Raw genomic sequence first — 25,360 nt, forward strand, 5'->3', positions numbered from 1 at the left:
TTTGTTTAATTTTTCAGTTAATGGCAAAGCTCCAGGCCCTTCAATGGGTGATATAAGAGGTAAATATAATTCGAATTTTGATTTTTTTTTACATTCTCATCATAAATAAATATTAATATATACGGGACAAGTCCTAAACAACTTCATAAGCAAGCCGATGGGCTTGCTGACTCTGTCTACATCGCAAGGGATATAGATGTGACTATATGTACAATATCTTGTGTTTCTTCCCCACTTACTTTGTGTTAATATATTCTTGAAATGTTTTATTATTTGTGTAAACATATTTGATTATATCGTCAATTTTAGGTCCTCCGGCGCCAGAAGATGTGACTTGTGCCGAGCGCGGAGGCGCGTGCTTGCGACTCACACCAGACATGAGCTGCTCTAACGCTCATGTGAGCGCTCCGGACTGCGTGGACGGGACAGAGTGCTGTCTACTGCGTAATATTAAATATTTATGAGTAATTTATTATATATTGATTTATAAATAAATTATTTTGTTGTAAGTGCTTTTTTCATTAAAACATATAATTATTTAAAGTCTTTTTATGTATTGTTATTATATTTTTAAATGACGGCAATGGAATTAATTATGCTAAAGGATAAGTGAGAATTTACACAAGTGACGTATAGGGGATATTATCTGAACATTGATCATATTATTTTGTTCCAACGCTTCTTCTTGTGAAGCGAATTCCGAATCAATCAGTTCCGAAAGAAGTGACTTGTGCCGAGCGCGGAGGCGCGTGCTTGCGACTCACGCCAGACATGAGCTGCTCTAACGCTCATGTGAGCGCCCCGGACTGCGTGGACGGGACAGAGTGCTGTCTACTGCGTAATATTAAATATTTATAAGTTATTGATTTATAAATAAATCATTCTGTTGTAAGTGCCTTTTTTCGTTAAAAAATACAATTATTTAAAGTCTTTTTATGTATTGTTATTATATTTTTAAATAACGGGAATGGAAAAAAATATGCTAAAGGATAAGTGAGAATTTACACAAATGGCGCATAGGGAATACCATCATATTAGTTTATTCCAACGCTTCTTCTTCTGCTTGTTCTTGTGAAGAGAATTCCGGATCAATCAGTTCCGGGAGATGTGACTTGTGCCGAGCGCGGAGGCGCGTGCTTGCGACTCACGCCAGACATGAGCTGCTCTAACGCTCATGTGAGCGCCCCGGACTGCGTGGATGGGGCAGAGTGCTGTCTACTGCGTAATATATAGAATACTAAAAGACGAAAACGAAATAACACCGTAATTTTCGATCCCGCGGTAATTTCAAAACATTACACATAAGACCTACACGCCAAATTTCAAGTCAATAAACCCAGCGGTTTGGGTGTTGATCTACTGACTTGTGCCGAGCGCGGAGGCGCGTACTTGCGACTCACGCCAGACATGAGCTGCTCTAACGCTCATGTGAGCGCCCCGGACTGCGTGGACGGAGTGCTGTCTACTGCGTAATATAAAATATTTATAAGTTATTTATTATTAATTGATTTATAAATAAATATATTTTGTTATAAGTGCCTTTTTTCGTTAAAAAAATACAATTATTTAAAGTGTTTTTATTAAGCTAAATAGCTGAACGTTGCTATTCAGTCTTTTTAAGACTGTTGGCTCTGTCTACCCCGCAAGGGATATAGACGTGACCATATGTATGTATGTATGATTTTATGTGTTATCGTTTTATTTTTAAATGACGGGAATGGAATTAATTATGCTAAAGGATAAGTGAGAATTTACACAAATGACGTATAGGGAATATTATCTGAACATCGATCATATTATTTTGTTCCAACGCTTCTTCTTCTGCTTGTTCTTGTGAAGAGAATTCCGGATCAATTAGTTTCGGGAGATGTGACTTGTGCCGAGCGCTCTAACGCTCATGCGAGCGTGGACGGGACAGAGTGCTGCCTACTGCGTTTCATATAGAATACTAGCAGACGAAAACGAAATAACATCGTGATTCTCGATCCCGCGGTAATTTCAAAACATTAAACATAAGACCTACACGCCAAATTTCAAGTCACTAAACCCAGCGGTTTGGGTGTTGATCAGTCATTCACTTTCTTATTTTTAATTTATTATAATAATTTATTTATTAGTTATTGATTTATTAATAAATTATATTGTTATTAATACTTTTTTCATTAAAAAGTTTTCTTCTTCTGGTTTCACAACATTGGTTGACGTCAAATAAATTACTTAAAACTAAGTTGATTGCAGCTTCCAAAGCGTCAGTGCAGAAGAAGTGGTAACAAACTGCACTGCAGCATTTTCTTCAAGCTGTAAGACTAAATGATGGAATTGAGATCCAAATAATAACAGGATGCTTACCGATCACCTAAAATAATAATTGATATGTTGAAATAATTGATGTATTAAATGCCAATCTAAGGTCTGCCGCGCCGATGGATGCATGGCTAGGGGCGAGCCTAGTCTCGAGCGTGCCACTTCCGCCATGGGGTTGGGCGACCCCCAGGTAATGGCTAGCCTTACCCTGGCATGCGGGGCTCTGCTGGGGCGGACAAAATTGTTCCCTTGCGTCTCGTGGGAATCGCATGGATGCAAATTTTTTGAAAGAGCACCTAAATGGCGGCGATGGTGTCCGCACCCCATCACGTCTCGTTCCCGGCGGGAGCGGTATGCGGTCTGCTGAAAGCCGCTTTGCGACGATGAATGTAAGAGGAGGAATGAAGGATAAAATTGAGGAAGTATGTCAGATGATGGGTGAAAGACGGTTGGATGTATTGTGCGTGAATGAAACGAAGCGGAAAGGATGCGACGCGACGCAGCACGGCCCTTACATGGCGTATTGGTCTGGAATTTCCAGTACCAGCCGAGGCTGTCAAGGGGTCGGTCTAATCCTTTCTGCACGAATGGCTGAGTGTGTGAATGAGTATGAGTGTGTCAGCCCTCGTCTTCTATGGATTAGGCTGAAAGTTGGAATCACTCGGATCTTCGTTTTAGGTGTTTATGCACCGTGGGATGTGGGTTCGAGGGGTACAACATCAGCAAAAAGCGAAAACGAGGAGTTCTGGAATAGTGTAAGAGAAGTATTGAAAGTTACCAAGCCAAATGAGAAGATTATTATGTTAGGTGATTTTAATGGATGGGTGGGTGTAAAGCGTGATGGATATGAAAAGGTGCTTGGTGCGTTTGGTGACGAAAAGGTGAATGATAATGGAAGAAGTGTATTAGAAATTTGTCTAGAGTGGGATCTTTTTGTGTCGAACTCAATGTTTCAACATAAAGAGATCCACACCTATACAAGAGTGGAAGGTATTTTAAAAAGTATGATAGACTTTGTGATTGTAGATGAAAGATTGAAGAACAAAGTGCTGGATACCCGTGCATATCGCGGTGCTGGCATTGACTCGGACCATTTACTGGTGATATCCCGGATAAGGGGTATCTTCAATCGCTGGCGGCACAGGGTAAGGGAGCAAACCAGCGCTTTGGAAAGAGTGAAAGTAGAAAATTTGCAAGATATGGATGTAGGTAAGAAGTATATTAATAGACTGAAGGATGAAATTGAAGATTTAGATGAGAGGAGCAATATTGAAGATGGATGGAAGGAATTTAAAGAAAGAATTGTGAAAGTAGCTGTTGAAGTGTGTGGTGTAAGTAGAAGAAGGAAAGGGAAAAATCACAAAAATGCGTGGATGAGTAAAGATGTGCAAGAACTTGTGCGATTAAAGAAGAAAGCATGGCTGGATTTGTTAGCAGCAAAAGCTAACTTAAGAATGCAAGAGGTTATAGATGAGGATGTGAATGAAGCACGTAAGGAATATAAAAAAATGAAAGATTTGGTTAAGAAAGCTGTGATTAGAAAGAAAGAAGAGTATAAAGAGGATTTTGATAAAAGGCTATCAGAAGACTTTCAGTCAAATCTGAAAGTATTCTGGAAATCCGTAAGGTCAGCCCGAGGAAAAACTATAACCAGAGAGCTGACTAGGATCAGATGCCAGGATGGTAGCGTTGTGAAAGGAGAAGAATGTGTGCTAAAGATATGGAAGGACTATTTTGAGAGTTTATTTGAAAAAAAGGAAGAAAATAAGAAAGAGTTCTGCTATAGCGAAGAAAAAGAGAATGAGATAGAAGGCGAAATTGAAATGTTTGAAATTGTGGAAGCACTTAAGAGTATGAAAGCGGGTAAGGCTGCCGGGTATGATAGAGTGTCGGCCGAGATGCTTAAAGCAGGAAAAGGCGTCGTAGCTAGACAGTTGTACTGCCTTTTCAATTTGTGTTGGAGAAGCGGCCGAGTACCAAAAGATTGGTGTAAGGCTGTTATTGTGCCACTTTACAAAGGAAAAGGGTCACAACTGGACTGCAAAAATTATCGTGGTATAAGCCTGCTTAGCGTCGTCGGCAAATTGTATGCTAAGTTATTGATTAATAGAGTCAGGAATGAAACTGATGACAAAATATGGGATGCTCAAGCGGGATTTCGAAAGGGAATGGGATGTACTGATCAGGTCTTTTCTTTGCGGTGCATAGCCGAAAAGTTTTTGGCCAAGAGTCAAAAAGTCTATTGCACATTCGTGGATTTGGAAAAGGCCTATGACAGAGTTGAGAGGAATGAATTGTGGTCAGCACTTTCTATGCATGGGGTGAGCAGTCTCTTGATACGAGCACTGAAATCCTTATATGAGGATTCGAGTGCTTGTGTCAGGATAAACGGAGCGCACACTGAGTGGTTTAAGATTGAGAAAGGTGTTAGGCAGGGATGTGTTGCGTCACCGTGGCTGTTCAACCTATTTATGGATAGTTGTTTGACAGATTTGAAAGAGTCTGAAAGTGGATTAAGGATGAATGAATTACTCGTCAAATGTCTGCTCTATGCCGACGATCAGGTTATACTGGCGTCATCAGCGGAGGAGTTACAGGAGATGGTAAACTGTATGCATGAAGCTTTAAAAGAGAAAGGAATGAAAGTGAACGTAAGTAAAACTAAAACACTGGTTTTTGAAATGGAGAAAGAAATGACAGCATGTAATATTTTGATTGGAGGAGAAAAAGTTGAGCAAGTGAAAGAGTTTGTATATCTAGGATCAAAGTTTACATCAGATGGCAAGTGTGATAGTGATATTGAAAGGAGAGTGAACGCGGGGAACATGGTGAATGGAGCTTTGCATGCCTTTATGAGCAGTCAGAAACTATCCAAAAAGGCTCGACTGGCTGTGCACAGGGGCGTGTTGGTCCCGACATTAATGTATGGGAGTGAAAGTTGGGTATGGCAAAAGAAGCACGAAAGCAGAATAAATGCAGTGGAAATGAGAGCGTTAAGGAGTATGTTGGGTGTGAAATTGAGTGACCGGATAAGGAACAGCGTGATAAGGGAATGTTGTGATGTGAAAGAAGATGTAGTTACAGGAATAGAAAAGGGTATGTTGAGATGGTTCGGTCATGTGGAGAGGATGAATGAAAACAGGTTGACTAAGCAGATATACAAGGAGAGTGTGGAGGGAAAGGTCGGGGTGGGAAGACCTAGACGAACATATCTTGATCAAATTAAGGACGTCCTGGTGAAGGGTCAGGTCAAAAGTGCCCGAAACCGCCGAGCTTGCATGAAGAGAGTTATGAATGTGGATGAAGCAAAGGAAGTATGCAGGGATCGTGGCAAGTGGAAAGAGGTAGTCTCTGCCTACCCCTCCGGGAAAGAGGCGTGAGTTTATGTATGTATGTATGTATGATATGTTATATAAAGAAGAATTTGCTAATACCCAATACCTTGAAAGGAATTTGTGAATACGCAACACCTAAACCCATATTAAACGTCAATTAATGATAACACCAATATTATCAGCCACCATGTACTAGTTATTTAACCACATAATCCATTATGGCTCACTTTCCCTCCATATTGGCGATATTTCAGCAACAAGCGATTGAATAAATTACAGTAACTAAGGTGAGTAACCTTAATTAATGCTATGTTACCGTCATAGCGAAGATTCAGTCATAACGTTTTATGATAATATGAATTACTAGCTGTGCCCGCGACTTCGTCCGCGTGGAATAGTTATTTTGGGCATCATTTATTTTTGCAAACATCCTCCTTGGCTTTATCAATTATAGCTGCTAATTGTTATGCGATTTGGCGACGACTTGGCCCACATCATTACCCGCGACGGAACGGAGACCGTATATAGTAAGATGAGAGGCCTTTGCCCAGTAGTGGGATCTTACAGGCTAATACTTTATTTTACTTTAAAATAGTAATATCTTCTAAGATGTTCATTGAAATTAAGTGATATCAAAGACAGTTGTGTTTACAATTAAATACTTATAATCAACAACAATCTTAAAAGATAGACATAATCAGTTTAAAAGTAGGTAAGAGGTAAAAACAGACAAACATACAAAGGAAGTAATATAAGTAGAATGATACCTAATGATGCTGGTTCGCCGTATTAAATGTTTCGCTGCAAATTGCTTATAACGACTATATCTCAAAACCTATTCGTCTGATTTATATACTGTAAATGGCAATTTTAGTCTACATGAAAAGCCGAAAGTTATAAACATATTTATTTGGATAAGGATTAATACTGAATTAAAGAAAATTAGTTTCAAAATAACTTATGTTTATAATGAAAAAATAATGTTAAAAAATGAACATAAAAGTGGTTATTGTAAGTAAACCTTAAGAGATAGATATATGCTCTCGCGGACTTTTTTGTAGCAAAAAATGAGTACTTCACATCTTTAGTACATTGTTTTACTATATCTTTGTTGGTTTGCGCAGCGTTCGCGTGGAAAGCTCGCAGATGGCCGACTCATTCAACTTTCACCTGCATTGTTAGGCCGTCCCGTAGGAAATCCGGGATAAAATGTAGCCTTTAGCCTTCCTCGATAAATAGACTATCTAACAGTGAAAGAATTATTCAAATCGGTTCAGTAGTTTCTGAGATTAGCGCGTTTAAACAAACAAACAAACAAACAAACAAACAAACAAACAAACAAACAAACAAACAAAACAAACTCTTCAGCTTTATAATATTAGTATAGATTTGTTTGAGACAAAGAAAAATATCAAATTGTTGAATTTTAACAAGAAAACACAATTAAAAAAAAATATGTAAGAGCAGCGCAATACAAAGCTATAAGTCGCGTTATTATAATTTACGTTTTTATATAAGACATTATATATATGACGGGATAATAAATAAGGCATAGCCAATCCTTGCGGGTTAGACAGAGCCAACAGTCTTGAAAAAATCTGACTGGCCACGTTCACCTGTTTGGCTAAATGATAGAATTAAGACTCAAACAGTGACAGATTGCTAGCCCATCGCCTAAGAGTATAATCCCAACCTCAATTCTATCATTAAGCCAAATAGCTGAACGTGGCCATTCAGTCTTTTCAAGACTATTGGCTCTGTCTACCCCGCAAGGGATATAGACGTGACCATATGTATGTATTTTATGAAAAATAAGTATAATACCATTTTTACCGTAACATAATGTAGTTTACGACAAACACTTCCCGCGGGTTAAGGAAGCGTGGCGTCGCAATTTTCTTACGCACTACACTGGCGGACAAAAAATAACACTCGTCTCATCTTGTGTTACAAATTCGTAAGCGTATATCAAGGGAAACTCATACAAACAACATATACGCACCATGGCTACGAAAAAACAGTAATAGTTGAGGGAGTACAAATAAAAAAAAATAGTTTTGTTGACTCATTTCCACAATATGTAGGTACCTTAAAACTATTGCAATAAAGCAGATAACGCTCTAGACCGCCTTGTGGTAACAATTAATATAACCATCGTATTATATTAATAAATGTATTTCATTCATTACTGATATTATTTGATATTAATTAGGTAATAGAATTTGTATATACGTATATATAACAACAAGCTGTCAAAAGAGATAAACTTGTAGGCAATTGGCTGGCAAACTATCACTATTTGAATCTCAATTCCATCATGAAACCTGACTATATGTGTGTATAATATGTATGTACATAAATCGGTAACCAAATAATAAGAAAATGAAACTGTAACAAAGATATTACTTATAAAAAAATGTGTCGTGTGGTTCCCGGTACCAATAGAAAAAAGAATAGGACTACTCCATCTCTTCCTCACGGATGTCGTAAAAGGCGACTATGAGATCGGTTTATAAACTTGGGAATCTTCCTTTAGGCGATTGGCTAGTAACCTATCACTATTTGAATCTCAATTCTATCAAAACGCCAAATAGCTGAACGTGGCCTTTCAGTCTTTTCCGGACTGTTGACCCCGTAAGGGATATAGACATGATGATATGTATGTATGTTTATAAAAAAAAACCCTTTAATATACACTTAAATTGTCTTGACGTATACGAACAACGCTTTGTAATCCTTTTGTGAAGGTGAATGGACACGTTATTTGATCATTATGCGGGCTAAAACTGACTAATTATAGCACCTATTGTTTTGATGATTAGGGAAAGTAGACGATTATGTTAAACATATCCACCTTTAACCGTGAAATGTTTATATATAAATATATACATAAATACATATAGTCATGTTTATATTCCTTGCGGACTACGCAGAACCAACAGTCATCAAGAAACCGATAAGCCATGTTCAGCTGTTTGTAAAAATTAAGTTTTGACTAATCTGTATTTTGTGAAATAATTAATAATAAAGAAATAAAATAAATAAAAAATATAATTATATCTACTACAACTTTCGGATGAAGAAGACTTGAATTATTATTGTTTGTGTAATAATATTAAACTGTCACTACAATAATAAGTCTTCTGTATACATTTCATAATGCAGAGAAGATTTATTATTCCCTTTGTAATAGTCCATTCACGTATAAGAACTTAATTTCGTGAGCTGTATCTAGGAAAACCATTTGCATATATATGTTTTAAGTTACAAGATTAAGCGTTTGATTTAAATACATTTTATCACGTCTATATCTTTTACGGGGTAGACAGAGCCAGTAGTCTTGAATAGACCCAAAGACCACGTACGGATTTATAATGGAATTGAGATTCAAATACTCGTAGTGTCAGATTGGGATTTATTCCACCCAACAAAACAATATAAAAAGATTTTTCTCTGAGACATATCAAAGACATTCAATTAATGTTACACTTGTTTTGATACACTTTCTAGACGGGTATACATCTACGGTCGTTTCACTAAAGATTTTAATTTCAGTGAAAGGAAAGTTTTCTTATTTTCTTCTGAAGTTTCCGTACGGCCTGATTAATGGTTGGAGCGAGATAAAAAAGAATGTTCAGTTGCTCACAACACAGTTTTAATTTAGGTTAGGTTAAATTAGTGTGCCGTGTGGTTCTCGGCACCAATACAAAAAAGAATAGGACCGCTCCATCTCTGTCCCATTGATGTCGTAAAATGCGACTAAAGGGTAAGGCTTACAAACTTGGGATTCTTCTTTTAGGCGATGGGCTAGCAACCTGTCACTATTTGAATCTCAATTCTATCTTAAAGCCAAATAGCTGAACGTGGCCATCCAGTCTTTTCAAGACTGTTGGCTTTGTCTACCCCGCAAGGGATATAGACGTGACCATATGTATGTATGTATGTCATTAGTGTGTTTGTCTTGTAGATACGTCAGTTCCATTTTTTATTTTAAGAAAAGTTTCACGAACTTGATCTAACTAGAGTGAAGAGAGAATTTCCACTACTAAAAAGCTTAATAGCACTCCATATCTTTCCCATGGATGTCGTAAAAGCCAACTAAGGCATAGGCTTTCAAACTTGGGATTGCTTTTGTAGGCGATGGGCAAGCAACCAGTCGGTATTTGAATCTCAATCCCATCATTAAGAAAAACAGCTGAACGTGGCCTATCAGTCTTTTCGAGACTGTTGGCTCTAACTACCCCGCTAGGGATATAGACTATATGTATGTATGTATGTAAATAAAGTAGAAAGACAATTGCTACAAGCTATATTATGGATTCTTTTCTCGCAACAGATTAACTTGGAAGTTACAGTGTTTCGTAACTTAATTTTCATTATGAAACCTTAACAACAATGCTCCCTGGATCTAAAAATAACATAAATAGGATTTGTTGATATAAAAAAGTACTAGGTTAATATTTTTTCTGAACTGATGCGCTTTCAAAGCTTACATTTTCTTCAAAAACGCCAATTTCACAAGAATACAAACTTAGAATTAGAAATTAGCGATAGAATGTGAATAAATGCTGGCTCCGGGATAGCTGGCTATAATGCATGAAACCCAGTAAACCTTTTTTAAGATACATACATATGGTCACGTCTATATCCCTTGCGGGGTAGACAGAGCCAACAGTCTCGAAAAGACTGAATGGCTACGTTCAGCTATTTGGCATAATGATAGAATTGAGATTCAAATAGTGACAGGTTGCTAACACATCGCCTAAAAAAGAATCCCAAGTTTGTAAGCCTATCCCTTAGTCGCCTTTTACGACATCCATGGGAAAGAGATGGAGTGGTCGTATTCTTTTTTCTATTGGTGCCGGGAACCACACGGCATTAGTGGGTTCAAGCCTCACATAACCGTCGCGTAGACGAAGGTCTTTCCACACGTTAAAAAAAAGGTTAATGATACAATTTTATCTCAAAACTCCCAGTGACACAAAGCAAGGTAATAACTTACACAACAGTAGTCAAAATAAAAATAGAAACTGCGCCAGCCAATGTTACCGTGATAAGGCGAGCAAAACAATAAATTAACATTTTAATTAAACTATGCAAATTAAAAACAGCACAGAGATACGACCTGTTGAGTGCCGCCCCGGCGTGATGATACGAAAATATTGTGCAAAATTTTTTAAATTAATTTATATCTTTGTGTAAACTTTTATTTGGATGTCAGCATGGAAGCTTGCTCAAGATGAACTCAAACTCAAATTCTAAATATTTTATGCATAACTGTATAGACATCTAGAAGGAAATGAAATGAAAAAAAAAATAACAGTATCAACAGTGTGCCTCATCAGGCATGCAATATTTTTAAGCATTGATAACTTTAACGTTAGTATAATCCATCTCATGAAAATAATACATTGAATGTGTGCATATTCCCTTAATCGCTTTTAACAACACCCATGGGTGAGAGATGGAGTAGTCCTATTCAAAAGTTCTAAAACCGCACGGCACTAAGGCGATAGAACTATCAACTACATATATTATTTAGTATAACACAGTTGAAGACCGTGCCTTGGTGCCGTGTGGTTCCCGGCACCATTACAAAAAAGAATAGTGCCACTCGATCTCATTCCCATGGATGTCGTAAAAGGCGACTAAGGGATAGGTTTATAAACTTGGGATTCCTCTTTTAGGCGATGGGCTAGCAACCTTTCACTATTTGAATCTCAATTCTATCATTAAGCCAAATAGCTGAACGTGGCCATTCAGTCTTTTCAAGACTGTTGGCTCTGTCTACCCCGCAAGGGATATAGACGTGACCATATGTATGTATGTATGCAGTCGAAGACAGATCTATCCAGATACTCCCCCGTCACTAGAGTACTGCACATGCTGAATTACATGAAGTTAGTTTTTTGGCGTGTTTAACTGTTCCATGGCGAAATTCACAAACTTATGTTTACATATAAGTTTACTTAAGCGATACTTCTTTAAGATAAGCCTATAATAACACACTGTAATAGATAAATGAATATAAATAAATAAATATAATATAAAAAACTGTTTATCTGTTAAGAACTAAACTTTCCGTTTCTGGTTTCGCATTTACACTATTATTATAATTACTATTTTATTTAATACTGATGATATTATTATGGTTTCTTGAATATAAAAAAAAATGTGCCTAAAAATACACAATACAAAAGCACTCGAAGGAAGGTGGTTATATAATGCAAAAACTATTTCATGTTGACGTCAATATCATATATATGTCATTTGATAAAATGACAATAAAATGTATGACGTAAGTACCTATATTATGAACTAGCTGTGCCCGCGACTTCGTCTGCGTGGAATAGTTATTTTTGGCATCAATGAAGCCCTCAATAATGAATAATTTACCCCGTTCTTTTTTCACATTTTCCATTATTTTTTAGCTTCTAATAGTTGCAGCGTGATGTTATATAGCCTAAAGCCTTTCTCGATAAACGGTCTATTCAACACAAAAATAATTTTTCAATTCGAACCAGTAGTTCCTGAGATTAGCGCATTCAAACAAACTAACTCTTCAGCTTTATAATATTAGTATAGATATGTATAGGTACACGTCATTTGATAAAATTACAATATAATGTGTGACGTAGGTATATTATAAATTTGCAACCGTTCTGTGTGCCTACGTAACAGTATAAATTAACTTAATTTAGTTTCGGCACATTATTTGTGACCATATGAGGCAATATATTAAACAATCTAGATCTAGATTTAATTCAGTCTGTTCTGTAAATCATGTGGTTCAAAATATTGTTTCTTGTGTATATTTTTTTTATTGTTATTGGTGAGTTAGAATATTTTTAATTATCATAACCATGTTCTTTATTAAGAAACAGAATGAAACGATAAATGAATATTATTATTTACTAACGTTAAGCCCTTTGGCTTTGCAATGGTAGCATTTATAAAACCTTCCTCAGAAAACCCTAATAAAATCTGTGTACAAATTTATTTATTTAAACTTCATGTACGTGGATTTAATGTCACAAGGTATTCTCTGACAGTCGAACCTTTGGACCAAACTGAGATGGATGTACGCTAATGATGCAAATTTCTGAGATTACCGCGTACATACAGACAGAGAAAATATGAGGACTTTCTAATATTTTATTCCAAAAGAAAAGATCGCCTATTTTACTTTCTATTACTATGCTATCGTAACGTGAAATAAAAAGTTTTGATAACCACGATCCAATGTGGTTTAGATTCTCCTGCACACTTAGTTTGCGGAGGTCAGTCAGGAGTCTCTTTGCGTAGAAACCTTTTTTTTTACTTGTGGTAAGATCTTTCCCTACCCAGCCGGCTACGGGAAGCCAGACGGGTAATGTGGGGCTTGAACCCACTGAAACCACACGGTGCCATCGCCTACCGCTTCGTTGCCAGGAGCAAGAGCTGCCCTCGCTCATATTCCTGACGCGGCGGCCGCTTCCACTGAACTAACTAATCCTGATTCATCGTCAAAGGCTTCCAAAATTCTACTCCACCAAGAATACAACCAGGAGTTACGCCAGGAAGAAAAAGAAGAAAAAGTTACTAATTCTCACCTTTGTGATGCGCCGTGTGGTTCCCGGCACCAATACAAAAAAGAACTTTCCATCTCTTTCCCATGGATGTCGTAAAAGGCGACTAAGGGATAGGCTTACAAACATGGGACTCTTTTTTAGGCGATGGGCTAGCAACCTGTCACTATTTGAATCTCAATTCTATCATTAAGCCAAGTATCTGAACGTGGCCATTCAGTCTTTGCAAAACTTGGCTTTGTCAACCCCGCAAGGGATACGTGACCATATGTATGTATGTTCTCACCTTTTGTCAATTACAGAAGCAAAGCCGCGTGAAAGAACTTTCATCATGGTAAAACCCGACGGCGTTCAAAGAGGCCTCATTGGGCCAATCATAACACGGTTTGAAAATAGGGGTTTCAAAATGGTTGCCCTCAAATTAATGAGCCCGAAGAAAGATATGCTACTAGAACACTATGAGGATTTGAAAGATCGACCGTTCTTTTCTGAACTAGTCACTTATATGCATTCAGGTGATTGTATTTTTGTTAAATTTGCTATGTGTCATATTGTTTTATAATGTGCCGTGTGGTTCCCGGCACCAAAAAAAAGGAAAGAATGGGACTATTCCGTCTCATTTCCCATGGATGTCGTAAAAGGCGACTATGGGACAGGCTTATAAATTTGAGATTCTTCTTTTAGGCGATGGGCTTGTATCCTCTCACTATTTGAATCTAAAGTATAGTAAAGTATGTTATAGTGACTGCTGCCTTTGTCTACTTAGGCTTTGTCTACTACATATGTCTACCACGTGAGTGACGCAGACGTTATTATACGAATGCATGTATATATGTGTGTTTTTCTTCCATCATTGCGCTTTCTATAAATTCTAATGTCTTGTCAAATCTATCTGCTTTGCTTTAGTAAATTTTTGGTAAAGACTTTTTTCAGTCTCTGTGCCTATTCGATTTGAATTTAACAGTACTCTTAAGAAGTAACCTAAATGGTAATCTATACATATCTATACATATAATAAATCTGTAGAAAGGTCAATTCTGTACATTGAAAATATTGAAAAAATAAATAGCAGGGGGTGTTACTGGATCGATACCAAACACAAAAATGTGATTAAAAAAATTTTTGTCTGTCTGTCTGTATGTCCAGGCATCACGTGAAAACTAACGGTTCGATTTTGATGAAACTTGGTATAATTATACCTTATTATCCTGGGCGTAAAATAGGATACTTTTTATCCCGAAAAAATAAGAAGAAAAAAAAATCTTAATTTTTCAGTTTATCCATAGACGTTGTTCTGTAGAACCGCGAACACACGTTGCGTTACCCGCAGTGGATTTAGCGCCGTAACCTGTAGCGCCTAAAGTCGGCTTTGGCTTGAACCGGTTGCTGCACAAGCGGGCCGCTACTAATTACTATGAAAAAAATACTACATAGCTACATTAATTCCTATCCAGCTGAAAATGAGTATAATTATTTAAAACACAATCAAAAGCATTATTTCAAAATTCCCCATGATTCCGGTTTAACCCTGCAGTGGTCGCGCGGACTACATATGTAGTCCACTGATTCAAAATCAGTTTTATTTCTTAAACGCTACACGTTAGGTTCTTGTGCCGCTAGGTACTTTCAAATGACTTATCGCGGAACGTTCTCAGTGCAGCACGAGCGCCGGTCACACGCGGATGTAGCAATACTAGCTCCGCAAAGTTCCTGGACTACACACGTAGTCCGTGCGACCAATTACGTAAGTATTTTTTCAGTTCATATTTTTTTTGTTTTAATTTATTTTATGTATAAATTGATGTAAATATGTAATATAAATATTTTTGATTTATGTTATTTTACTATAAATAAATTTAACATTATATTTTTAGGATAAAAATGGATTATCGACAAGCTGCACAAATAGAGGCGTGGTTGAGAGAAGTTGATGCCGACATCGACAATTATCAAGCTGAGTCTAGCTCGGATGACGAAGTAGATCAGAGCAGGAACAAGATATTAATGGAGAAGGGTCGGGTGAAAGTTCTGAAGATGGGGAACCACCTCAGCAAAGACGATGGCGTAATGAATATTACACAGGAGTTGATAACACAGTGTGGTCTAAAACAGTTCCTTAAAACAGAGGGAGAACCCGGAGGCAACATAGTGTTTTTTGTTGATTAAATGTTCTTTGTATGACGTTTCGAGAAACTCTAGAAGATGGCCTCTAACGGTGTTCTTCAATTTACTAAACTTGAGTGCACCAAATGCATTATGTATTTACACAGCAAATAAAAATTATGAAAATATATGCCGTCGGGACTTCCTGATCGACTTATCTTTGGGTTGGATGAAACCATTGGCTCAAAAAAGAATAGACTCAAAATCGTTGCCGAGGTCTTTGACAATAAAAATTTAAGATTTTCTAGGTATTACGGACCAAAAAAGACAAGCACCAGCTTCAGAGGCGACGTCAAGCAATGTAGGTGCCGTTGCCACGACTACAGAAGAGCTCGCAATAAAAATACTTGAAAGTCGTGCACTGCCTGCTAGAAGTTTATTTGTGGAGATCATTCCAAGATTATGTGTCTTTCCTGTGTAGAAAATGCTATGAATGATTAATTTTAATTATTATATTTAAATGTGATCTCAATCAAGCAAAGCTGTGATTATTGTGCCAATTTAGAAAAGTAATTTTGTTTTTGTTTAATTAATATAAAAAAGAGTTGACATCTAAGTTTTTATTTTATTTTGTATAGTTAAGAAAACTATACTGATTATAATTCCATAAGTAAAATAAATAAATTATATAAAAAAACCAAAGTTATTTCATTTTGAATATGGACTACGTATGTAGTCCGCGCGACCACTCTTGTCTCGATTAGGTGCGCGACCACTGCAGGGTTAAGGAAAAAAAATTAGCTACTCACGGTCAAAGGTAAAAAATATATAGTATCGCAATTTTCTTTAAAACGGTAAGTTTTTCAAATCGGAAAATTACCTCAGACATAAATTGTAGATCATAAAGTTATGTATAAAAAAGGTATCAATAATTTTTTTCAACAAAGCTACCGTTTCTGTGATATAACGATGCAAAAAGTTGCAAGCGTCATAATATGCATCCGTTTCCTTGCCACCTCTAAGGTAGTGTACTATTACCGCGTTTTTTTTAACATTTTTATTATTAAACTTGAAAAAGTCTGAAATAGGTTAGAATAAACACGTGTTTTCACTACGCAGTGGCACTCAAGACTAACTTTCGCATTTATTATTTCAAAAAATAGAATAACCCTAAGTGAAGAAAATCATCTTAGGACAATAATAGAGATTACAATTATCAAATTCAATGCAATAATCAAATTAAAACTAAAACTACTTTTAAAAAGAAAGAAAAAAGATGACTACAAACTAAAATTTAATTTATAAATTGTACAGTCCTTGCATAGCATCAACATGCGGGAATGTGCCCAGAAGGCTGGCAGCATTGCCAATTCGAATGGCAATGCTGATTCTCTGAGCCAGATAATTTCCAGCCCTCCGGTCAAGAGATACCTCAATTAGCCTTTTCGACAATTGTCGGAAAAGCTGATGGGCAGATAGGCCCCCCGGTCCCAGAGTTTCTACCCCAAAAGGTTCAAAAGTATAGATATTACCGATAACTACATACATACATAAAATCACGCCTCTTTCCCGGAGGGGTAGGCAGAGACTACCTCTTTCCACTTGCCACGATCCCTGCATACTTCCTTTGCTTCATCTACATTCATAACTCTCTTCATGCAAGCTCGGCGGTTTCGGGTACTTTTGACCTGACCCTTTACCAGGACGTCCTTAATTTGATCAAGATATGTTCGTCTAGGTCTTCCCACCCCGACCTTTCCCTCCACACTCTCCATGTATATCTGCTTAGTCAACCTGTTTTCATTCATCCTCTCCACATGACCGAACCATCTCAACATACCCTTTTCTATTCCTGTAACTACATCTTCTTTCACATCACAACATTCCCTTTTCACTGTTCCTTATCCGGTCACTCAATTTCACACCCAACATACTCCATAACGCTCTCATTTCCACTGCATTTATTCTGCTTTCGTGCTTCTTTTGCCATACCCAACTTTCACTCCCATACATTAATGTCGGGACCAACACGCCCCTGTGCACAGCCAGTCGAGCCTTTTTGGATAGTTTCTGACTGCTCATAAAGGCATGCAAAGCTCCATTCACCATGTTCCCCGCGTTCACTCTCCTTTCAATATCACTATCACACTTGCCATCTGATGTAAACTTTGATCCCGATAACTACATATTTGCGCCTTTTGAGGTTTTTTGCCTCATTTGAAGCAGAACGGCCTTAGATTTAGTAACCTGAAGATGAGACGGCGCAAGTGTGTCGACACAAGTAGCATCCCACACCAAAGGCCGCCCCAATCTCCAGGGTACCAAAGTCATACCATCCGGTCTCTTGGCATCATCCCGAGCCAGACCGTTTGGTTCTAGAACGGCTGGAACATGGATGGTGGCAAGAGCACGGAGGATTATATCATTTAGGGCGGCATGGCGCCCTAAACGGTCGGCACTCCTAGGGCATGAGAGACCGTGGTGTCCATAGCCGACAACGGTATCCCCGCAAGGACAACTATTATTAAAGACTTACGGTATTTCATGTGTTGAGCATTCTGAGATAAAGCAGCTATACGACTCTAGCCACGTACACAATTAAACAGAGAGACAGATGTTGTCTCAAGGTTTCACTACAGTATAAATGAAGGGACTGGGTTTCATTATACTTATGTATATTTTATATTTTGAATTCAAGTTAAAATTACCGACAGAACAATATTTTTACTTATATTACTGCTACATAGAGTATATACGAGACGTGCTTTTTGCATCGTAATACCTCAGAAACGGTAGCTTTATTGAAAAAAAAATATTGATTCCTTTTTATAGATATCTTTATGATCTACAATCTATGTCTGAGGTAATTTTCCTATAAAACTTACCGTTTTGAAGAAAATCGTGAAAATCCCATTTTCTTACCTTTGACCTTGGGTAATTTTTTTCCTTAAACCGGAATCATGGGGAATTTTGAAATAATGCTTTTGATTGTGTTTTAAACAATTATACTCATTTTCAGCTTGATGGGAATTGATGTAGCTTCATTCCTATTTTTTGGTCTAAATTGACCGGACTGAAAATAAAATGGAGAAATAAACCATCTACGCGAAGACCGACATCCGCGCGGACGGAGTCGCGGGGGAAAGCTAGTCATAAATATAATCATAATTACAATCTTAAATCATAGACTTCTAAATAGTAATCATAAATAAACCCCGGTCACTATAGGTATCACAATAATTATATTTACTGATTTCCATTAATAAATGATTTCGTCATAATTAATAACTTTAATATTTAACACAGGACCTGTTGTACCAATGGTTTGGGAAGGCGAAGATGTTGTGAAGATAAGTAGACAAATGCTTGGAGCTACTAACCCTGCGGACTCTAAACCAGGAACGATAAGGGGAGATTTCAGTATTGATATATCTCGCAATGTAATACACGGCTCCGACAGTGTAGAGGCCGCTGATAAAGAAATCTCGATTTGGTTTGCTGAACAAGAAATTGTTAATTGGAGATCGATTGATGAAGACTGGATTTATGAGTAGTCTTGGAAAGATTTAGATGAATTTTTATATATAAAGGAAATAACAGCATACTCGAACGATGAAACAGTGTGATTATGAAAATGTTTACCCTCATTGCACAATTTCGTTGTTTTAAATCATCATTTACGGCCTCTGTGGCGCAGCGGTAGTATTTTGTCTGTGTCATCGGAGGTCCCTGGTTCGAATCCCGGCCAGGGCATGATAAGAAAAGCACTTTTTCTGATTGCCCCGGGTCTCGGATGTTTATCTATATACATACGTATTTATTATAAAAAATTCTAACGTTGAGTTAGTATCTCGTGACACAAGTCTCGAACTTACTTCGAGGCTAACTAAATCTGTGTAATTTGTCCCATATACCTATATTTATTTATCATCATAATGACCCGAAGACCATTTTATTATAATTGAACGTGTTTGAAATCTAAACATAAATTGAAATGAAATCAGTGACTAAACCACAGAATGTTAAAATTGAAAGCTCATGCGATAATGGAACTGTAACAGATGTAATTACAAAATCTAGTTTAGATTGCTGCACAATCAAGTTCTATTTAACGCTAAATCTAGTACTAATGCTGCGTTAAATACAATTTCGGATAGTAATGCACTTAAATAAATTGTGATTCCTAACTGTTGTTTAAACAGTGAGAGTTATATACCTTCTCTTATTATAGCGCAAAGTTTATTCAGAATTTTGTCCGGGGCGTTATTCCGGTTGGAATTTTCGAAAAAAGTAGCCTATATTTGATCTTGGATAATAATTTACTGAAAAGAGTTGTTGCTTTTGTATCTATATTACAAACTAGCTTTTCCGCGGAGCTTCGCTTCGAAATTCTAGAGAAAAGTTGTCCTTGTCAGTATGTGCCAAATTTCGTAAAAATCAGTCCATGAGTTTTTTTCAGTTTATTCGTTACAGACATACAAAATATAAATCTTTTCTCTTTATTAATAGTGTGGTAAAAATGTCAAAAAAAAAAAAAAACAACGCAAACAATAAGAAAATATTGCGACGGCGGACTTATACCAAGAAGTACTATTTTTATGCTTAATTCTTCTAGAAGTTTATGGAAAACCGAAGCTGTATCATTATTCTGTACTAATATAAGTAATAAAGACTTTGAACTTTACATTTGTATCTTTGAAGAGCGTCGATGGTCAAATCGGTAAAGTTCCTGGTTAAAACGCGTGGCCGTGAGCCGTGTGGTTCCCGGCACCAATACAAAAAAGAATAGGACCACTCCATCTCTTTCCCATAGATGTCGTATAAGGCGACTAAGGAATAGGTTTACAAACTTGGGACTCTTTTTTAGACGATGGGTTAGCAACCTTTTCGATCTCAATTTTATCATTAAGCCAAATACTCCGTAAGGGATAAAGAGGTGATCATATGTATGTATGTATGTTATTTTAACAAGAGCTAATCTTTTGAAATAGTGTACCGATCATGAAAATTCTTTCATCGTTAAAAAGGTACATTATCTGGTATAAATACATAGTAATAAGCATAATACAGGCTTAATTTATGTACCGTAGGCAAAAAAAGGAATAACCAGTAACACTGTTTAAATTATTTTTTCTAGCGCAAAGTATGTCAATATATCTACTGACTGCATACAAACTTTTAACTATGTACTTACAATTTTCTTGTTACTGTGTAAATTTCTATGCAATAAAGATATTACAAACAAACAAACAAACAAACGTTTAAGAGATTGTTTTCATTGTTTCTTGTGATATACAGCATCCAAAACCTACTAGATCACAATCAGGGTCGTAACTCAACTCTCCGTTAGAACAAGTCGGTGCACACAATCCGCCTTTGAGTTGGCAGGCCTCACCAGGTACATCTGAAATGAATTATTTACATACATACATATGGTCACGTCTATGTCCCTTGCGGGGCAGACAGAGCCAACAGTCTTGAAAAGACTGAATGACCACGTTCAGCTATTTGGCTCAATGATAGAATTGAGATTCAAATAGTGACAGGTTGCTAGCCCATCGCCTAAAAAAGAATCCCAAGTTTGTAAGCCTGTCCCTTAGTCGCCTTTTACGACATCCATGGGAAAGAAATGGAGTGGTCCTATTCTTTTTTGTATTGGTGCCGGGAAACACACGGCACTATATACATAAATAATTTAAATAAATAAATATATATACGGGACAAATTACACAGATTGAGTTAGCCTCGAAGTATGTTCGAAACTTATGTTAGAAATACTAACCCAACGATACTATATTTTATTATAAGTACTAATGGGTAAAAATTTATTTTTCTATTTCATTTATTATATAGAAGTGCCGATTGTCGAGTGTATTGACGTCCTGCAAAATGGGTCTATAGGTCTATGGTCTGATAGTATCGTTGAGTTAGTGTCGTTACACAAGTTTCGAACTTACTACGAGGCTAACTCAATCTGTGTAATTTGTCACGTATATATTTATTTATGGTTACACATCCAGTTGCCTAAATGTGCAGGTTTCCTTACGATGTTTACCCTCACCATTTTAGCATCGGTTAGTATTCAAACTAATGTATTTAACTTAGAAAAGTCTTTGGTACATGGCCGAGGTGGTATTCGAATCTGTGCCTTTTTTTCGCCACACGCATTTTAACCAGGCACCTTTCCAATTCGACCAACGACGCTCTTCTTTATTATAATAAGTATTTACCCTTAGCGTGCATTAATTTTACTATCATCATCAAAATACACAATGTTATAGGAAACATAGTATTTATAAATTGGTTGTTGTTATTTTGAGTCGTAAAATTGGCAAATTTTTAATTTAAATATTAATAAAATTTTGTACTTGTTTTTTATTTTCTCATAACTCCTACTTGTATTTTTCTTCTCTACTGAAAATAAAGGCGTCTGAAACCTTCATTTATATAACTTTTCTTAATACACATTTTGAAACGGTTCAATGTTAAATAAACCATAATAAATTACTTTCGTGTTTGAATGTTCATTAAGACCGCAATTAGTTAAGTTAGTGTAATTTGATTTTGAAAAAATAAATTAATATAGCATATAATCACGTCTACATCCCCTGCGGATTAGACAGAGCCAACAGTTATCAAAAGTCTGAAAGGCCACGTTCAGCTGTTTACCTTAATGATAGAATTGAGATTAAAAAAGTGACAGGTTGCTATCTCATCGCTTAAAAAAGAATCCCAAGTTTGTAAGCCTAACCCTAAGTCGCCTTTAACGACATCCATGGGAAGGAGATGAAGTGGTCCTATTCTTTTGGTATTGGTTCCGGGAGCCACACGGCTGATTAAAAAATTAAATTGGTTAATAAAATTAATGTAACAAAACACTTTTTACTTAATCTTCCAACGGTTTATTTCTAGTTGGGAGATAGTGACAAGGGTATATTAAAAATGGCCGAGGTTTCACACAGCAGTTCAATATGGCGCCGCAAGAGTATTGCAGATTTAAAGCTGACCTACATCCTGGCATCACTTCCTCGCATGTTCCTCCTTTGAGAATGCATTCTGGTACGTCTGCCAGATTTGGTGAAGGTGACTGTGCCTGCGGTGACGCCGCTCGCCCTACGCCGCTCGCCCTACGCCGCTTTCCCTACGCCGCTCGCCCTGCGCCGCTTTCCCGACGCCGCTTTCCCTACGCCGCTTTCCCTACACCGCTCGCTCTACGCCGCTTTCCCTACGCCGCTTTCCTTACGCCGCCCTCCCTACGCCGCTCGCCCTACGCCGCTTTCCCTACGCCGCTCGCCCTGCGCCGCTTTCCCTACGCCGCTCGCCCTACGCCGCTTTCCCTACGCCGCTTTCCCTACGCCGCTTTCCCTACGCCGCTTTCCCTACGCCGCTTTCCCTACGCCGCTTTCCCTACGCCGCTTTCCCTACGCCGCTTTCCCTACGCCGCTTTCCCTACGCCGCTTTCCCTACGCCGCTTTCCCTACGCCGCTTTCCCTACGCCGCTTTCCCTACGCCGCTTTCCCTACGCCGCTTTCCCTACGCCGCTTTCCCTACGCCGCTTTCCCTACGCCGCTTTCCCTACGCCGCTTTCCCTACGCCGCTTTCCCTACGCCGCTTTCCCTTCGCCGATCGCCCTACGCCACTTTCCCTACGCCGCTTGCCCTACGCCGTTTTCCCTATGCCGCTTTCCCTACGCTCCCTCGCCCGACGCCACGTTCGACACGTGCATGGTTCGGTCGGTACTTTTCCCAATTTTCACCACGGCGCATATGACGCCAGACCGTAACAATAGGATTTTTTTCTAGAAAATTGAAACATGCACTTTGATTAAATGTTTAATAAACAAATAAGTATATGTATTTAATTCGTTCGAATCGTGGAAACTATATGTTATATATATATGTAAAGAGTAGGTATGATATGTATGTACGTCTGTTTGTTTTCATTTATGAATTGGATTATTGGATATAATTACTGAATTTAGGTTAAAATATTACCATGAAATTAAGCGAAATGTCAATTAACCATAGTGAAAGTAAAGCGTGAAATAGTTTTTTCACAGTAATGACCAGAAAAAAATATATTACAGACAAACATACATATAGTCACGTCTATATCCCTTGCCGGGTAGACAGAGCCAACAGTCTTTAAAATACTGATAGACCTCGTTCAGGTACTTGGCTAAATGATAAGAGTGACAGGTTGCTTGCCCATCGCCTTAAAGAACCTCAATCCTTTAGTCGCCTTTTACTACATCCATGCGAAAGAGGTGAGGTGGTCATATTCTTTAGCACGGGAACCACACGGCCCCGACGTTAACTAGTCTTAATAAAAATAACCATAACGAATCGTTATTATATGATTATAATATACATATATTAACGATTCGCCATTACTTGTCATGACTAAAGCGTTATTCGAAACAATTTATAAGATTCTTTTATATATAGCACTGTTTAAATCTAACAGCCAGTTATATTCCTGAATTCAATATGTGGGCAACTACCTTGATTTGCGTTATATTCATCTCCATTTTGGCAAACATTAATGGTAACATGTATTTGTTTAATATTTTTTAAGTAAAGTCTTAAGTGCTATGTGGTTCCCGGCATCAATACAAAAAAGAATAGGACCACACAATCTCTTTCCCATAAATTTCGTAAAATGCGAATAAGTGATAGGCTTACAAAAATTCTTTTTTAGGCGATGGGCTAGCAACCTGTCACTATTTGAATCTCAATTCTATCATTAAGCCAAAAAGCTGAACGTGGCCATTCAGTCTTTTCAAGACTGTTGGCTCCGTCTACCCCGCAAAGGTTAGAGACGTGATTTTATATGTATGTTTCTATGTACATATTTTCTCAGTTTGTGTGTTCTTAAACGAAGAGCTGAGATGTGTATGCATATTAAATTAATAATAAGGTATTAAGAGTTGTTTTGCCGTGTGGTTCCCGGCACCAATAGAAAAGAGACCACTCCATCTCTTTCCCATGGATGTCGTAAAAAGCGACTAAGGGATAGGGCCTATAAACTTGGGATTCTTCTTTAAGGCGACAGGCTACCAACCTGTATCTATTTGAATCTCAATTATATCATCAAGCCAAACAGCTTAACGTGGCCATTCAGTCTTTTCAAGACTGTTGGCTCAATATACCTTGCAAGCGATGTACACGTGATTTTATATGTATATATGTATGTATTTATACAAAATTATATTCACAGCAGCAGCTCAGACCGAGTGCGAACGAATGGGGGGCCAGTGTGAACCGTTTACATGGGATCCACAATGTAAATCACATAAGAAGCTACCTTATAATTGTATACCCGGAGCACATTGCTGTGCCAAACCATATCGTGAGTAGATTTTATTATAATACTAGCTTTCGGCCGTGTGGTTCCCGGCACCAATGCAAAAAAAGATTAGGACCACTCCATCTCTTTCCCATGGATGTCGTAAAAGGCGACTTAGGGGTAGACTTATAAACTTGGGATTCCTTTTTAGGTGATGGGCTAGCAACCTGTCACTATTTGAATCTCAATTCTATCATTAAGCCAAATAGCTGAACGTGGCCATTCGGTCTTTTCAAGACTGTTGGCTCTGTCTACCTCGCAGGGGATATAGACGTGACCATATGTAGGTATGTATGTATGTATGTACTAGCTTTTACCCGCGGTTTCGCCCGCGTGCATTTAGCGCTACTACAAAATACAACGACTTAAAACTCATTAAAAAAAAAGCGACGAAATTAGCACCAACTGCACAGAGCAACACGAATAGCGAAAAATTTAGCGCAACCCACAAATGAATACAGGTTGTCGCGAATCCCACGGGAACTATAGTTGTTGGCGGGATCAAATGTACTCTATGCCCTTATCTATTAAATTAACAAAGCAATTGGTGAAAGTTACAAGTAAATCTGTGCAGTAATTTCGGAGATAAGCGTGATCATACATACATACAGACAGACAGACAAAATATTTAAAAAAAAAAATTTGCTTTCTATTATTCATTCTAAGTGTCCCTCTATCCATTGAAGTCAAAAATACTAAATG

At 37.6% G+C, this 25,360-nt stretch overlaps 1 protein-coding gene across 1 annotated transcript; it reads left to right on the forward strand.

The window, feature by feature from the left end:
• Positions 1 to 11,092: 11,092 nt before the first annotated feature.
• LOC106141425 (nucleoside diphosphate kinase A 1-like) lies at positions 11,093 to 18,864 on the forward strand. The gene is made up of 3 exons (XM_060953516.1): positions 11,093 to 11,096; positions 13,510 to 13,722; positions 18,617 to 18,864. The coding sequence occupies exons 1-3, from the start codon at positions 11,093 to 11,095 to the stop codon at positions 18,862 to 18,864; spliced, it is 465 nt and encodes a 154-aa protein (XP_060809499.1).
• Positions 18,865 to 25,360: the final 6,496 nt, after the last annotated feature.

This window comes from Amyelois transitella, chromosome 4 (assembly GCF_032362555.1).
Source record: "Amyelois transitella isolate CPQ chromosome 4, ilAmyTran1.1, whole genome shotgun sequence".
Lineage (NCBI taxonomy): Eukaryota > Metazoa > Arthropoda > Insecta > Lepidoptera > Pyralidae > Amyelois > Amyelois transitella.

Bases quoted from the DNA above. Each gene is read 5' to 3' on its own strand.
- LOC106141425 (XM_060953516.1), top strand. The intron at 13,723-18,616 runs GTGATTGTATTT...TATTTAACACAG, and splicing joins AGTCACTTATATGCATTCAG to GACCTGTTGTACCAATGGTT.